Here is a 17,649-nt window from a genome sequence, read left to right as displayed (position 1 = left end):
TTGAAATAGAATGTTCAATAATATAATAAACATTTTGCCTTCTCAATAAATTGGTATTACTGAACGTTAAGTATTATACTTTACAAATATGTGCGTGTGTAACGTGTATGTTTGTATATGTAACGTGTGTGTTATATATAATGCACGCGCACGCGTGTGTATGTAACGTGTGTGCTGTAAATAGGACGTGTGTTCTATTTACAGATAAGTACCTTACAAATTAAATCGAGGTTGATCCTTCGGAATTGATTATTTAGTTTCAGTATTCGACGCTAAACCTTGATATGGATGATTCCTGTGGAGATAATGAGCGAGTAATAAAGACGTAGGATAGTAAAAGCATCGTTAAAGTTTATTCGGCAATAAAAATGTCGATACATCGAGCGAGTACTTTTCTTAAAAGGAGAGTCCATACGAACGACGACGAACGGAAGACAACGAAAGTGATCTCGCCTCGCTCTTAATTTATTTAAGTAAATACATTAACATTGACACGAAAGTATCCGGAAATTCTTACTATTATTTAATGAACATAATCGTCCATTAATCATTGCTTGAAAAGGGACGACGAGACGCATGTTTTTATTCTCTCTTTCTCTTTTTTTTCTTGTTCTTTCTATTTTTTCTATTCACTTACAATCGACCGATCTCACGATCGATTCGCTCTTCTTTTCGATATTTACATCGCGGTAGCACCTGTTTCACCCCACCAAAATTTTCGGCAAGAGAGCAGCTTCTTATTCGCGTAATTTTCTTTAAGAGATCGATTTCGAAAAAAAAATCATCGAATTTGGCCCATCAATAACTTCATCGACGACAAAACTTTTTATACACCTTTTCTCTCTGTCTGCCTCTTTCTTTCTCTCTTTAAAGAAGATTTCTCTGGACAAAAAGAAATCGCCATCGTTTTGCATTATCAATCGTAATCGTCTCTTGAAAAGTGCCACATAGGATTAAAGTTGATCTCCATTAAAGAGAGAAATTATCTTATGTGAGTCGAAATAAAACGTTTGTAAAATGTAAATTAATGATAGGTAGTTACGTGTAATGAAATGCTTTTAAATCTTCAATGAAGCCTAACTATAGCGCAGATATATCGTCGTAAAAACGATATACGAAATGAGTGGATTAATTTTTAAAAGGTGGAGGGCAGGGAAATGAATAGTTAAGTTAAGGGTTTCTTCAAAAAAATAAAAAAACAAAAAATAAAAGGGGTAAGGGAAAAATCTAGCTATCGTTACGAAGCGTATGACCCAGCACCGTATGTTTCATTACCTACTTAAGTAGATTATTATCGCAGCCGTATCGTCGGTGTTAACCGATATGCGTTCACGGATTTTCTATGTCATAAGTGGGCAATTTCTTCGCCGCGGGCCGCACAGTCTGCACCATCAATCAATCCGTTACCCCATTATTTAAGTTCACTAGCCATCATTTCATGTTTAAAAACAGAGAAAACAGAAAAAACAAAAACAAAAGCCAGCACATGGCACGGCGATATCAAATAATAGAATTTAGGGGCAAAAGCCGCGTAAGGCCCGCGAGTCACTATTTGCTCACCTATGTTTTACGTTATAAAATCCTACTTCCTCTCTCTCTCTCTCTCTCTCTCTCTCTCTCTCTCTGTCTCTCTTTCTTTAAAAATGTTCTAACATTACTGAAGTTGTCGCTGTACAAGGAAAGTTACGTAACATATATTTACAGTTTATAATGAAATATTTTGGAATTTGTTAAGTGTTTCCTTTTTATCCTCCTTCACAAAGAGAAGAGAGAGAGAGAGAGAGAATAAAAAAGATCTACAGCATCCACTTTGTGCTCCTGACGCATCTCTTCGAGACTTGTCTTGTTTGATAGAATGCTTAAAAGAATTTTGTGGTAGAAGGAGAAAAGTTTGACTGGCATCGGGACAATGCAGCCGTGTGTTCCAAAGTGTCTGCGAAACTGTCCTGGAATATTCTCTGCCGCGGGGATACACTTACACCAACGATATATATATATATATATATATATATATATATATATATATATATATATAGGGAGAGAGTATTTTTATAAGATTCATACGAAATACGTAATGCGTTTCACGATTTTAAAAACCATCTTTCATGGAAACACGAAGGATATCCATCGTTTCGTTAATAAATGAAAAGAAACAGTGTTGATAACAATAATAATTATAAATTTCCGTAGGATATGACGAAAGTAGGATTTTATGTAGTACAGATGTACGAATCTCGCGTTCCGATCCGTAGATTATTATCAAGGAATTCAAAGAAGACGAGTTGTGTACGATCGATTAATCGATAAATGAACTTCTTCGCTTTAGTATCGATTCTACTTTATTAATTTTCGATATTAGGCGCTCTGTCTCCCTTCCTCTCTCTCTCTCTCTCTCTCTCTCTCTCTCTCTGTCTTTCTCTTTCTCTTTCTTTCTCTCTTCCTATCTGTAGGATAAAAGAGGCCGTGCGAACTATCGAACAATCGTAGTTCGATTTTTCGTCGTACTACGAAGAGATGAATTCGATGACACTTTGCCGGACTCTGCAGTCCCACTCGTTAGTTACGGTCGGCGTGGTATACAGTGGTTGCTATGTAAAACCCTAAGCTACCTATTTACCTATATAGCAGTCGACCCTTACGCGGAGAGAAGTTTCGAGTGGAGAGTGAAGAGAACGGCAGTCGTTTGTAGCGTCAGTGCGGTTCACGACTTGAACAGAGATGAGACTGTACGGCATGTATCGCGGTGAATTAGAAATTCGAAATTAGAAGGAGATTCCTTTGGAAGCTCCACGAGGAGGCAAAAGGGCTATCCTCGAGTGCGAGGCAACGAAGGGGCAGTGAGAGAAATCGCAAGTGGATGGCTGATAATTCGAGTGTATCCATCCTCTCGCTAGTCTAGCTAACTCTCTCCCTCTCTCTATCTCTGACTTCATATCCATTTAAAGTTACATGAAATTTACGTAGGAGAATGGGTGATAAGAGAAAGAGGTAAGTGAATTAATATAAAAAGAGAGAAAAGATTCTAGAAAGGAAGGAAAAGACGAAGTACGCAAGGAAGAAGTGCAAAAAAGATATTGGAGAACTAAATGCAAAGACGGCACAGTCGAAAGACGGCTGATATCGTGACCGTCGTCGTATCTCGTGGCGATCGAGAGACCGGTTCGTCAAGTTTATATTTTCTGAACGAGAACGAGACCGAGTCACGGAACGATCAAAACGAACAATCGAGATTTCGATTCTCGAGGAGCGAAACATCATCAAACTCATATCTGCATCTCGGGCTCGGAGTCATCGTGAAACCAATTGGAAGCTCTCTGACTCTCGGTCATGCGAACGCTGCTTATTTCTCTTTCGATGAATCGACTGGATGACCTTGCTGCGGTAGAGCCGTGTACGCCGCTTCGTCTACGTTCATCGAACGAAGCGAGAACCTCGATTCGATCGCCTCTCCTAACGACTCTTGGAGTTGTCTCTACGGAACTCGCACCTTCCTCTCCTTCGGTAGCCCAAGGTGGAAGATCTAAGATGGCGGATGGCATACCCCAATGTTCGGTGAATTCCGAGCCGGATCTAGCCAAACTCGGTTGACTGAGAGATCTGACCAAAGAATCCGCACCTTCGAAGGAGCTCAAACTCGTAAGATCGTCCCTGTCCACTCTAGCGAAGTCTCTCACCGTCATCTCGGACATTGACCTCAAATCGGCTTCGCTACCACCACCGACGCCTCTGTGACTTGAACTACCCAATCGACGAAGACGTCCTACGTTCGAGCCGGCTGCCATCGTCGCCGCTGATTGCGACGTCTGTAGACGATGGCTCTGATTGTCCAAACTACGATGCGAGCTACCACCGTCGCTCTCGTACTCGTACAGGGTCGGCAAAGAGGATCTTCGAGACCTGGTGTCCCATTCGGAGGATTTGGATCTCTTGTATCTCTGACCGTGATTCTTGCCGTGCATGCTAGAGGATGAGGTAGAACCAGCCTGTGCCAAAGGCGGTCCAAGAATGCGAATGATCACGTCCCACTTTGCCGGTGGGAAGAGATTCGTGTACCTCGCGTCCTTTCGTATCAGTTCGTAATCTTCTCTAACTACTGCTTCTGTTAGAAGAGTTCTCAGAGTACTCTCAGTCGTGATAATCTCGCGCCATTTAGCTCGCTCTTCTTCCGTCAATTCCGACGCATAGCGTGGCTCAAGGACCTTCGAGAGTCTGGCAAACCAGTCCGTCGGTCCGTCCGGCTCGCTGTCGAGTGGTCGACGATGAGCCGAATGAGATGGTCTGCAGGGTATCTCTGCTCGAGCCGTATAAGTTGGTTCTATACTGACGTCCGGTTCCTCGTCGTTTGCAACGTCGTTCGGATGAACCGTGGGTTCGTTCGTGATCGTTAAATTCGACGTGGAACTAACGTCGGAGAAGCTTTCCCATTCTGGCGGCGGCGGAGGAAGGTCTTCCGTTGGATAGTTTCTGATTGTAACGTCCCATTTAGGATCGACTTGTTGCTGTGGTCGAGCACGGTACTCGGTAACTTGTCGGCGATGACGTTCTACGTCTTCGATCGTTTTCTTCTCGGTAACGGTACGCAAGTAAACGTCGTCCACTTCGTGAGTCGTTATTTCTGGACGTCTTGGTGTTACCACTTGGGCTTCCACAAGAGGTTCCGTCATTTCCTCACGATGGAGACGTTGTTCACGATGTTGGATCGCTGTGTGAGTCGTCGTGGTCGTGGGTACGATCGGTGGAGGTGGTGGTGGTGTGGGTGCAAGAATGCTGGCTACTCTGTACTTGGCGTGAGACTGATCCATCACTTCCGTTAGAGAACGAGTCTCCGTTAACTCGGTGTTCAGAGATGTCAGGGATCGTGGACGACGAATCTCGTGATGGAGAATAGGTAATTGTTCGGCAGGTGGTGGCGAAGGAATTCTTTCTTGCATCAACGTTGTGCTGGTGGTCGTCTCTCTTTCCGCTTGCTTTCTTAAGATTCTAGAGTAAACCGGAGGTGTTTGTTGTCGAGACACGGTCGACGTGGACGAGGTAGCTCCTGGTGGCCCGTGCAGTTCCGGTACGTAAGAGAAAGTGGTCATTCTTGGTGGCGGACTCTCCAACGTTCGACTCATAATAGATTCTTCTCTTTCCAAGATAGTCGTCAGGTTTCTCTCAAGAGCGATACTGGCCACGTCGGATTCGGATGGCAGAGGACTAGGTGGAGGTGGTGGTGCTCTTTTCACTCGCATTTGAACATCGAATTTCGGCTCGATCGGGACTGCGATCGGATGACGAGGAACGGCGACGCGCGATGCGTTAGCAGCCATCATCGACGATGTTCCTACTTCGGCGGCTACTGTTTCGGAATACAACGAACTGGCCGTACGTACTTCCACTTGCCGTTGAGTCTCGTGATGATGCACGAACGCTTTGTTGTCGTAGGAACCAGCCGAGGAAACCGGAAGCGAACGTTCCTCGTCCACCTGGTGAACGTAATAAAGCTACGTTAAAAATGTCGACCTGTTCTATTAATTAATGGAGCTTTAGATTCATGATAAATTCATGAAATTTACCTCGGAGTGACTTTCGCTGGGATAATCGCTTGGTAACGTATCGGAATGGTCGATGACCAAGTTCGCTTCGCTGCCAGATGTGGAGGCAGCGGTCGTGTGAAGAAGAGCGTGCGCGCGTGGGATTTTAAGGCCCTCGAACATAGTTATGTTGCTTAGCGAGGAACCAGATAATTTTGTTATCTCGGAACCGGTACCACTACCAAATGGATGGCGATGAACCACTTGTACATTTCTACGTTTCAGGCACATGTACGAGCATCCAAGCCCAAGCAGTAATAACGATAGAAACAAAATAGCGCAGATTATCAAAAGGATTTGGAATCCTTTCAATGGTGGTTCTGCCACGGCTGCTGGCGCTATGGTACCCATTCTGCTAAGTAATTGTAAAGGTTTAGATGAGCGATACGGAAGACTGCAATTGTTATATGAATGAAATCTACTCACATGCTAGCAGGTGGAGCCGGTGGTGCCGGTGCTATCGGTGGAGGATATCTACAAATTATAGTGATAACTTCATCACCATCCATCTCGAGGCCAGGATGAAAGCGTACGACTATATTGTTGGTGAACACTCGTTGCGGATCTTGTCTGGTACCACATCCTGAGAAATAAACATATCTTCGTTCGATCGTACGTTTCCAAGAGACTGGCACGATCAAGGTATTTACCTTTCAGTGGTAATTCCAATTTAGCATTTGTCAGTCCACGACCTTTCACCATACAAGCGCTGTTTCGATCGAAGTCCGCGTAAGCGACGCCGTAAAAAGGTTCCTCGAACTTTAGCTCGACGTCCATGCTACCCTGACCGCAATTCAAGTATGCCTTTGTTCGATTGAGAAATATTATAGGAGAAATATCGTCCAACTTGGTAACCTTGCCATCGAGAACAGTGCTCGGTGGTAGTCCAGGCTGATACTCGATGCTGTTACCCTGCGACGCATAGTTACTCTGTGCCAGGACAATCGATGGCACTGCCAGCCAGAACAGCAGGGCTGTATACCTCGACAGCATCTGTGCGGATAGAAATAATAATAATGGCGTTGCTTCATAGTTCTCTTTTTATTTGTTCTCCTCGGCGATAACGAATAAACGAACTAACGAACGAACGTTCGAAAGCGAAAACGATGAGGTCATCCAAGCAAACTCAGCGGTGGAATTATTGCGTTCGCTAGAAATTGCAGGAATGTTTAGGTAGGTAGAGAAGTGCACGGTGCAGCTTCCTGTCTCCCACCACGTGTTTCTTTTTTCTTTTTTTTCGTATAATGCGGCGATGCATCCACGCGATCCTCGACGGAAGAACAGAGTCGGTCTCTCTCTTTCTATCTCTCTCTCTCCCTCTCTCTCTTTCTCCGTTTCATGCACGGTTCCATGCGCTCGGCAAGTTGCACCGTTAGACGCCGGTTAATATATTCTTCGTAGAGATCGAAGAGAGAACTCTAAACAGACTCCAAAAAGCTTCGAGTTTACTCGACCGACCAGTTCTAACTGAGAAAACGTACACGCATACACACCCAGAGCTTTCTTATCGGACCGGCGGTAACTAAAATACACGATGATCTTGATGTCCTCCACCGTAGGAGTCGCGATACTTACCGTGACTGTTAGAGCTGTCCTTCCCAGGCTAACTCCTACGCTTTCCTCGTCTCTCCTTTCGGTCTCACCACGCTAAGGCAGCCACATGGCGCAGTGACCTGAACAGAAAAGGCAAGAGAAGCTGACGGTTAGAAGGTTCTATAGAAATATTTTCTACGGTAGCACGAAGACATAGTCATGCCACGACGGTCATTGTTGCATCGATCGATATTATATAGTCCTCGTGAAAAACGCTTTCGTGTTTCTTATCGTGCTTCATTAATTATACCGATCATTCACGATCTCTTTCATAAGAAACGCTTCCAAAGGGAGATGAAACTCGTTCGACGTTGAAGGATTTATCTGAAATTTTGTCAAAAACTGATTTTATGATTGAAAGCAATTTCTGACGTGACATCGACCTTCCTCATTTCCTGTCCACATACACACATAGACATGACACACGTTTACACATTAATAGAGGATCTTCTTAAGACCTCGACCGACTCCTCTGTCTCGCTTGGCCTACGTCATTCTTTCTTTCTTTCTTTCTCTCTCTCTCTCTCTCTCTCTTTCTCTTTATTTATTTTATCTATCTACCTATCTATATCTCTTTCCGTCGGTACACCGAAGCGCATCATGATCACGTTGCATTCCTTTCGTACTGCGAAAGCATGGATCGTGATTGTCCTACAGATCACGCCTCCACGAATATACTGTCAGAGCCATCACCGTCGAACACGTGTATATTTCTCGTAAGTGTTGTCTACGTGCGAGTACTTCTCGATTTAATGGCTTAAGCGGTCTCTGGGATCTCCTTCTCTTTCTTTCTTTCTTCATACGCGACAGCAACTTAGATGGCATCGAGATATGTAAGAAAGATCGCAAAGCGTGCACGTGAGGAACGTCAATGCACCAACAACGGCCCACTCCTTCGAACAGCCCTCCTCGTTCGTTGCTCTCTCTTTCTCTCTCTCTCTCTCTCTCTCTCTCTCTCTCTCTCGCGCTCTCTCCTTCTCTCTCTCTTTCTCTTTCTCTCGGAAACAACAACGGCACGATATGGATGACGAGCCACCGAGCCAGGAAACGACGAGAAATCGTTCTTCTGTTTGAGAAAGGAAACGCTAGGCGAACGTTAAATTACGGGAACAAACGTGGAAGACGTTCTTTTTCTGTCTCTCTTATTCGCTAAAGAAGGAAGTCATCAAATGTATGTAGATACTACCTACCTACGAGGAATTTTAAAAATGAAAAAAGAGGTGTATAATAAAAGAGAGAAAGAGAGAAAAACAGAGAAAGAGAAAGACAGAGAGAGAGAGAGAGAGAGAGAAAGGAAGAAAGGGGGAGAGATCCTCTTGAATTTTCAGAATCGATCATGTGTTCCGAGCACGCATCACTTTGTTTCATACGAAGGAATCTCTTCTCGCAACGAGAAGAAAATAAATTTCTTAAACTATTCCCGGACATGACACGTGACGGCGAATGACTTATCGGCCTCTTCTAACTATTATAAAACGTTTTTTTCTATATTTTTCTTTTCCGAGGAATCGAATCTATGTCTCATCACGAACGCATTGAGTCACGAACGTCAACCGACAGATTTATTGTATTCGACGGATTTATTGGATGCTCGGGTAGTCTTAAATTTTTCTGTGTTTTCTTTTCTTTTTTCTTTTTTTTTAGCGAAACGATTTTTTTTTTTTTTTTAATAGAATTATTCGAAATGATTTGTTTTCTACGATAAATCTTCTGTTATATTTTAGGATTAGCTTAAACGAAAAAGGAAAATAGAAATAGAATTTGAGTATCGATAGAGTTACATAGGCAGAGTGCATCAACACCCTTTTTGACAGTAATTAAATGATACGGGTACCTATAATTACTTAGAGCTTAATTGCAGTAGCATATTCACGACGTTTAATTGTACCCTCCTATCGTGTTCATGGTACGCGTGACTACCGATCAGTATTTGAACGTACAAGGAACAGCAATCGTGACCTCCTTATGGTCCTTACGCAATATCTACATACGTATATACATATATAGGTATGTAACATATACTTGCGCACCTACATATCGATCAAATATAGAGATGACTGGGCGATTCTCGATAGGAAAAAGTCGATACATTTATAGATCCTTTCGTGAGCATAACTCGAATAACGAAGCTTGCCGATAGTTATTTTATATTACTATATTATTTTATATTTTATTTTATATTTTATTTTATATACTTAACGATACTCATACATCCGAGCTGTTTTTCTTCAAAAAATATTAAATGAAATGCAAAGAAAAATAGATAATAAAAGTAAAAGAGACATTTATTAGCGATATATTCTTGTAGAAATTCGATGACAAACAACTGAGATTGAAAATTAGAAAAAGTGAAGAAGATAATAAATAAATAAAAAAAAAAAAAGAAAAAAAGAAAAAAGAAAGAAAGGAGACTGAAAAATTTCTAAAGAGAATCAGCCGACGCCCAGGCGCACACACATAAATACACACACATCGAATTTCCGTCGAGCTAGCCGGTGTTCGCGCCTTTAAAGTCGAACCAGTATTCGAAGGAGACAACGTCGATCTTATTGCGCAAAGCCTCGCGACTTTCACTACCCGCATGCACACGCACATGTAGGAAAAAAGAGTGTGCGAGAGAGATAGAAAAAGAAAGAAAGAGAGAGAGAGAGAGAGATGTAGAAGATTAAACAGAGACACACACAGATACAAAATCTAGCTTCGGATCAGCTCTCCAATCCGACAACGTACAAATGCGTGTGTCCTTGCGCTCGCGCGTTGAAATACTTTACTAGGAGTGTCCATGTAAACATATATATATATATATATATATATATATATATATATATATATATGCATATATATGTATGTATATATGTATATATATATGCGTATTTGTGTGCGCGAGGAACGTGGGTGACTATCGACGTTGTCACGACGTCTCGTCGCGCACCACTGGCCACACGAAAATCAAGAGAGAGAGAAAGAGAGAGAGAGAGAGAGAACGAGAAACTAAAGGAGTAGAAGGAAAAACGAAAATGTCAGGGGCGTCGATATCCGCGTTGCACCGTTTTTACGCTTTAAAATGCATTTTAAAGAACGCACCGTATGCGGCCTGCGTAAAAGTAAAAGATAACGATGTTGAGAGAAGGTGGGCGGGGAAGTAAGAGAAAAAATGAGAAAGTCGTTCGAAACGTAATAATGTCTTTCTCTTTTTGATTATCTGTTTCTCGAGAAATACGAAAGGTGCTTAGGGATATCAGAGAGAGCCTCTTTGTGGCAGTGCTTGCTTAAAAATGAAACGTTTAATTGCAAACATAAAAACGTTATAAAATTTTATTTAAATGTATTACCGTCGTTCGGATATAGTTAAAAAGGCAAATGAACCGTCAAACTTTCCCCGTTGACTTACAGCACGACTTACGTAAAATAATGAAATATTGACTACGATTACGTGAATATATATATATATATATATATATATATATATATATATATATATAGATATGTATGTATGTATGCAGATATGTATGTATATATCGAGTAACAAGCAAGAGGATAATAATGAGTTGCGTAACGGTAGAAATGAGGGCGTTGGGTCGCATTTCAATAAAAAAAAAGAGAGAAAAAAAGGAAAAATGAATGTAAAGAAAACTAATAAAATATGACCAGCGAACTTAACAGAAATAGAATAAAATTATTTTCTCTATCGAGGCTTATATTAATCGCAACTCGAAAGTAAGTATAATAATGTATTTTACTTTCACAAGAAAAGAAACGAAACGAAACAAATAAAAAGACGAGCGAAAGAAGAAACCTTTTGAATTATTCAAATTTAAATCACCATCGGAGAGCATCTTCGGTCAACGTATAAATGGCAAGAAACGGAGATCTCTCCTTCTTCTCTTCGTTGTCGTCTTCGTTTTTACTGCAGAGGAGAACGCTTTTCATTATGAGAATTCATACGGTAGGAACGTAATAAAGCTTTGACGATAATTTCTGGTTAGGATATGTACGTACGATGTTCTACTAACGTACCGGTAGCGTGTCATTAAGTATTTTTCTGTAGAGTACAACCAGAATTTTGCTTCGCAACAACGTCCTCACCGTGTAATGACAGTCTTCGTGAAGTAAGGAAAAAAAGAGAGAGAAAAAGTAAGGAAAGGAAAAAGGAAAAAAAGGGAAAGGAAAAGAGAGATGAACTTACGAAACGGATCTTACTAAGTTCTTCGTAGCTCTCGAAGGACAAAAATTTCTGTATCTATATATATGTTGAATTTTTTTATCTTCTTTTCGAAAGAAAATAATAGAAAATAGGAAAAATATACATACATAAATACATACATACACATGTACACTGTTGTCAGAAAGTATTGACTATGATAATAGCAATGCCGTTTACGTTTACGATCCGCAGTTGAATAAAAATTTGATCGACGTTCGATCGCTTCTCGATCGAAATAGAGAAAGAAAAATAGAAAGGAAAGAATGGAAAATTCTTGGAAACGATTTGCAGATCTCGATTTGTAAAAAAATGAGAAAAGAGATAAGAGATGCGAGAAAGAAAAAGAGAAAGAGAGAGAATAGAGAAGATAGAAAAGAAAATTCTTGAATATAACATTGTTTTTGGAACAACGGAAGATATGCCATTGTTATTTTTCAAATGGGATCTTTTATAACACGTTAGCGACGTACAACTGTCCTATAACTATAGGAATGACGGGGACGAGTATAAAAAAAAAGAAGAAAGAGAAAAAGAAAAGTAATTGCCTATGTTCTATGCAGAATTTTTCAAAATATCTTTTGACGAAGGACGGTATTGCGTCTATACAATAGCACTTTTACGGTTCGGAGAAGCGTAAAATCGTTGTCGTTGCTTATCAAAATTACTCGCGTATCTCAAGCGTTTTAACCGATCATTTTTTGTCCAAAAGAAAAGATAAATAACAAAAAGAAACGTCAACGAGAGGTTAAAAATATACAATAATAGAAAAATAATAAAAAGAAGATTACCTTCGTATCAAATAAACTACTTACATATATATATAATTTTCTTTTCTTTATAAAAATATCTATTCGTTTTTTATAAACGTATTTAAACAAATTACAAAGAAAGAAGTAAAAAAGGAAGAAAGGAAGAAAGAAAGATATCGTTTTCAGGCGCGTGCTTGTATTCCTCGAGTCCAGTGCACGAGTCTCATGAAGCTGGTCGACCGTGCCCCGTACCAATGACGTCATTCCCATCGTATCCAAGATGGCGATCGCGCGTTCGCCAGGCAAAATCTACGAGCTGGCGGGCGTACGCTCTCGCGCGCTCGCGTCGGACCGGTTTTTCGTGGGGTATCAGAGACGAAGAGAAGGAGGAAGAGGACGAGAAGGAGAAGAAAGATACTGGTAACCGTTCGCGGACAATTTCGTCGTTCCGAAAATCTACTACTACCTTCTCTTCTTCCTTCTTCTCATTCTTCTTTTCCTCCTCCTCTTCTTCTTTTTTCTGTCTCTCTTTCGTGCGCTCGCGTGGCTCATTCCGCTTACACAATGACATTTGAGCTTCGTTCGTGAGCTCAAGAAAATAATAAGTAGGGACTATGAGATATCGAAAGGTGCCGGAAAACAGTGGCGTAGCACGTTTCCTTCCTCTCGTGGATATCTCTTTGTTTTCTTCTTCGAGGCCTATGTACGGTAAGTATATAAATAGATACGTAAGTATATAGGTAGATATAAGTATATATATATATATATATATATATATATATTGAACATATTATTTCTAATATTTTTTAATACAGTATGATACAAACGAATGATATACTGTCTAACGTTAAAAAATGAGAGAAAAGCGATATAACGGACGTCTAATAAATCAGCCGCGATCTAAGGCGATCACTTTCCTCGCGTGACACGCGAGGATCCACCAAGAGGACTTTCTTCTCTCCTGAGAAATAAAGTGATCTTCTAAGGTGATCTTAACTCTGGTAACTCGTCAACTTGGTTTAACACGTTAACGTTACCTTTCCTATCTCTTTTTCAAGATTGATGTCATCGACGACGACAAAAAAGGATATTACATAATCGCTTCACGATCGAAACGGTATAGTAAAATTGATGATAAATCTCTCTAGTAAGTACGATACCAACCTAAAGAGAGTGAACATACAGCCCTGACCATGCTCAAGTTTCCTCTTACCAAAGATACTTCGAAACGATAAAACCTCCAAGTTCCAGAGATACCTGAAGGAACAGAGAGAAAGAGAGAGAGAGAGAAAGAGAGAGAGTGAGAGAGGTAGACCAAAGAAGCTTTCGCAAGGCTCTCTCGAACGGTACGCGGACACTCTACGAGAATCTGCGAGCGCGAAGGTCAACGAGTTCTCTCTCTCTGCAGCTCGGAGAACGCAGACAGAAACGCGTTAAAGCGAGCAAACGAGCACGCACGCGATGATCCTTGTCTCACACGCACGCATACACACACATACACAACTGTATGCGTGTGTGCATACACACATGAATATATACGCACACATATACACACATTTACATATATATTATGAGAAACTTCCGAATTATAAGATTTATTTACTCGATGAACTTGGATTAAAAATATTCTTCAATTTAATCAAATCAACGTTTAACTATCTATCGTATTATTACTAATTATCTATCTTTTCTTTCTCTCTCTTTCTTTATAATTATTCTTCCTACGTAAAAAGAAAAAGATAACCTTCGACACGTTCCCACGTACCTCTTATCTATGAATCCTGCTTGTTCTTCGGCCAAAACAAGAACCAACGACCTTTCGAATTTTGACTAAAAGGATCGAGTTAAAGGATTCCAACAATCTGACACACGCACATACGATATATATATATATGACGATTGACACACAACCAAGAGACCAAGAGAGAAAACGAGTCTTTCCCGACGTATTCGTATTGTTATTCCGGCACGCGCGCGTGCGCAGTTAAATTATCGTCGTACGCGATCGCGCGAGCGCGACTGAGCGGCCGATTCTATCCAAGAGAACGTTTCACCTGCGACTCGCAGGAGCTACCCCTTCCATTCGACTTTCCTGCTGTGGCAGGCGAACCTAGCCAAGAGTACCTTTACTCTCCCCACTATCTTTTTGTCCCACCTCTTCGTCTCCCACTTTTCAAGCATGTTTCTTCTTCTCTTTCTTCTTCTTATTTAGGTTCTTCTTAGATGAATTATATTTTTTTTTTCTGAAATAAGACGTACCTTCGACTATGTCAATCTCGCCAATCGACAAAATGCGAGACTTACTTGTCTCTTCATTCATTGAAAGAACTCGTTACTCCGAGCGAGTTCATTTAAAAGAGTGCAACTACGTATAGATGTATAGATCATGCAAGCACAGAGAGCTGCGGAGAGACTTTTTTTCTTCTTTTTTGTTTCAAAAGAGATCTCGCGTGAACAAGACACGAGCCAGGGATAACCGAGTATCGTGGATCATGTTTCATGAACACGCGTCGTATACGAAAAAGAAGAAGAAGAAGAAGAAGAAGAAGATGAAGAAGAAGAAGAAGATGAAGAAGAAGAAGAAAATGAAGAAGAAGGAGTAAAAGATGAAGAAGAAGAAGAAGGAAATGTGGAGAAGGAGAAGAAATAAGGAAAGAAAATCTGGAGGAGAAGAAGAAAAAGAAAAAAGAAAATCTGGAGGAGAAGAAGAAGAAAAAGAAAAAAGAAAATCTGGAGAAGAAAAAGAAAATATGGAGCAGAAGAAGAAGAAAATGTGGAGGAGAAGAAGAAAATATGAAGCAGAAGAAAAAGAAAATATGGAGGAGAAGAAGAAGAAAATATGGAGGAGAAGAAGTAGAAGAAGAAGAAAAAGAAGAAGAAGAGGAGGAGGAGGAAGAGAAAAATAAGAGGGTGGTTGTGAAATTCGAGGAAGAAAAGTGCAGAAGAAGGAAGAACACGAATATGACTCGTCCTTTTCGTCGGCGAACGAAGAGGACTACATGTCGAAACGCATAAGCCGTTTATCGGCCAGACGAGCGAAAAAGAGAAAGAGAGAAAGAGAAGAGAGATGAGAATCGTTTCGTTCGGCTCGAGCTCTTTCGAGTGGTCTTTCCAGTTTGCGAAGATGACCAAAAAGGCGATATACATATATCCTCTATATCCCCTTGACTCTCTCTCTCTCTCTCTCTCTCTCTCTCTCTCTGTTTCTCTTGTTCGTTCGCTCGCATTCTCTCTTTCTCCCACTCGCCTTTCTTTCCTTCTGATGTCCGGCTTTGACCGACCGTAAATGGCGAGCAGAAGGCCTTGGGCGCCCACGCCCGCTCCTTCTTCTCTTCTTCTCCTTCTTCTTCTTCTTCTTCTTCTTCTCCTTTCACTATTTCTCTCTCTCCCTCTCTGTCTCTGTCTCTATCTCCCTCTTTCTTTCTCTTTTTCCTTTTTCCTCTTTCTCTTTTGTCCTTTTGTCTCTGTTGAAATCCTCCTACCATCTCTGATCCCTTCTCGACATCGATCAGACCAGTCGATCGATCCGAGATCTCTCTTATTAAAGATGGACATACCGTCCTGTCTCCAAAAGGATCAATGTCTCGATTTCTTCTCGAAAAATCAGTCTTACATGCCTAACTTTTACGCCGACATTTTGGCCGATCTAGAAGATTCTTTTAAGTAATATAGAACAATCGTAATCTTTAAGGAAAAAGTGAAAAATTGATTTCTTATCGAAAGTACGATAAAAATTCGCATCGATTTTAATCGACGAAGTTTGAAAATATCAAAATATCAATCTCTTTTTTGAAAAATCGAACAGACGAATTTGTAAACTGATGAAGGAAGAGTGTGAACTGTATTACCAATTTTATTTAATAAAAAACCTTATCTTTAAAAAAATTCATCGAAAGATTACGAGATCTCATTTCCTTTTTGAAATATCATTCAAACCAGTTAGAAAATTGATATAGAAAGTCTGATCGATATTTTGATAAATCTAGAAGATCTTTTCATGTAACGAAAATCATAATCTTTAATAAAGATATTAAAAACTGATGTATCAAAAATTCAGCGAAAGGATAATGTTGATTTTATCTAGAAAGGATCGAAATATCAAAGGTTCACGTTCCGATTACTTCTCGAAAAATCAATCAAACAAGTTTTGTAAATCGATATAGGAACTTGGATAGAGTAAATCGAGAGGATCATTTAATATAATAAACATCATAAAGAAAAGATAAAAAATGTATTTTTTATTAAAGATTTAAATAAAAGTTTCACGTCAATTTTTATCGACAAAGGAATAAAAGTATTAAAGCTTTGACAAAAAAGTCTTGATTTCATTTTGAAAAATTAATTAAAAGCAAAATTTGTAAGTTAACGCAAAGAAATTATATTTATCGAGAAAATTATTTTTCTATAATTAGAACGATGAATATTTTAAAAAAAGATATCGTTAACTATATCTAATCGATTGTAAATTCAACGGATCAAAGAAGGATCAAGGAAGGATCAAGAAAGTTTTTAAATCTTGGCAATAAAAATCTTCATTTTATATCGTTGAACGTTGACGTTCATAGCTTTTGACCTCTGATCTGCAAACGAATGAAATCCAAATGGATAGACGAGGTGCAAAAACGCGCGAATATCAACGCGTTGCGTTCACGCGAACGTTACGTTACTACAGAGATAATATATCCGCGTCAGCGTGGCTACTATATGTATGTAAGGCTTGTAAGCGGGTAAGTGCAAAAACATGCAAACACGCGCGCAACCGGCGAACGCGATAAAAGTACCGCTCCGTAGTCGTACGTATGTGAATGCCTGATGCTTTTTCTTCTTCTTCTTCTTCTTCTTCTTCTTCTTCTTCTTCTTTTTTTAGGGTATAACGTGCGTAAGGGAGAGAAGAGAACGCATAGTTAAACCGGAGTCATTTACTTACTCCCTTCGAAGGAATACGAGAGTAAATGAAAAACTTGCGCATCTCGCTTTCAAATCCAATATACTTTCAAATCTGAATCTTGTCTTAAGATTTCACAACAAAAAAAAAAAAAAAAAAAAAGAAAAAGAAAGGCAAAGAACCGACAAAATTAATTAGAAAAAGATTAACTCGTAAAAATGTTCAAGTCGTTTTCAATAATTACATATGAAAGTATTTCATTAAATTTTTGTCTTGAAAATCTAAAAATCTTTACGAGATTAAAGTAAGAAAAATTGAAAATATTTTCAAATATAAAAATATTTTAAACGTAGATGAAAATTTAAATAAAGAACATGGGAAATCTAGTAGTTACTCTTTAATTTAAAGAATAAATATGTTCCGCGTGTTCTTTACTTAAAAATTTACTTGACTTCTCATTACGTTATATATAGATATGTTAAAAAGTAGTTTGATCGTTTATCAGCGAACTTAACGTGTAGATTACAAGTAATAACTTTTGCAAGGTAAAATCGAATTCTTGTCGTTCAAGTTATACGTAATACGTACAAGTAGAAGAGAGAGAAAGAGAAAGAAAGAGAGAGAGAGAGAGAATAAAATATCGAT

At 39.8% G+C, this 17,649-nt stretch overlaps 1 protein-coding gene and 1 long non-coding RNA gene across 5 annotated transcripts; one reads left to right on the top strand and one right to left on the bottom strand.

Moving 5' to 3' along the window:
• Positions 1-331: 331 nt before the first annotated feature.
• On the bottom strand, positions 332-14,180 carry LOC127063828 (uncharacterized). 4 transcript variants are annotated; one of them, XM_050994070.1, is made up of 6 exons: positions 13,885-14,180; positions 7,149-7,246; positions 6,224-6,566; positions 6,000-6,156; positions 5,556-5,928; positions 332-5,483 (listed from the first exon to the last, which is right to left on the bottom strand). In XM_050994070.1, exons 3-6 carry the CDS (start codon positions 6,564-6,566, stop codon positions 3,264-3,266), a joined length of 3,093 nt encoding a protein of 1,030 aa, XP_050850027.1. In that variant the 5' UTR covers positions 7,149-7,246; positions 13,885-14,180; the 3' UTR covers positions 332-3,263. The 4 variants fall into 4 exon arrangements, with proteins under 4 accessions (XP_050850027.1, XP_050850029.1, XP_050850028.1 ...); XM_050994072.1 differs by having other exon boundaries at positions 332-5,465; XM_050994071.1 differs by having other exon boundaries at positions 5,556-5,925; positions 13,885-14,179.
• On the top strand, positions 12,602-13,889 carry LOC127063844 (uncharacterized). Its single transcript, XR_007781498.1, has 3 exons — positions 12,602-12,827; positions 12,935-13,105; positions 13,178-13,889. It is a non-coding gene; the product is annotated as an uncharacterized LOC127063844 (long non-coding RNA).
• Positions 14,181-17,649: the final 3,469 nt, after the last annotated feature.

The sequence above is a fragment of the Vespula vulgaris genome, chromosome 5 (assembly GCF_905475345.1).
Source record: "Vespula vulgaris chromosome 5, iyVesVulg1.1, whole genome shotgun sequence".
Lineage (NCBI taxonomy): Eukaryota > Metazoa > Arthropoda > Insecta > Hymenoptera > Vespidae > Vespula > Vespula vulgaris.
The sequence above is the reverse complement of the archived record's forward strand: the minus strand, read 5'-3'. Positions and strand labels throughout refer to the sequence as shown.

Coding starts and splice junctions, on each gene's coding strand:
- LOC127063828 (XM_050994070.1), bottom strand. CDS start 6,566: ATGCTGTCGAGGTATACAGCCCTGCTGTTCTGGCTGGCAGTGCCATCG. Junction 6,157..6,223: donor ATTGGAATTACCACTGAAAG/GTAAATACCTTG, acceptor TTTATTTCTCAG/GATGTGGTACCAGACAAGAT. Junction 5,484..5,555: donor CCAGCGAAAGTCACTCCGAG/GTAAATTTCATG, acceptor TTTTTAACGTAG/CTTTATTACGTTCACCAGGT.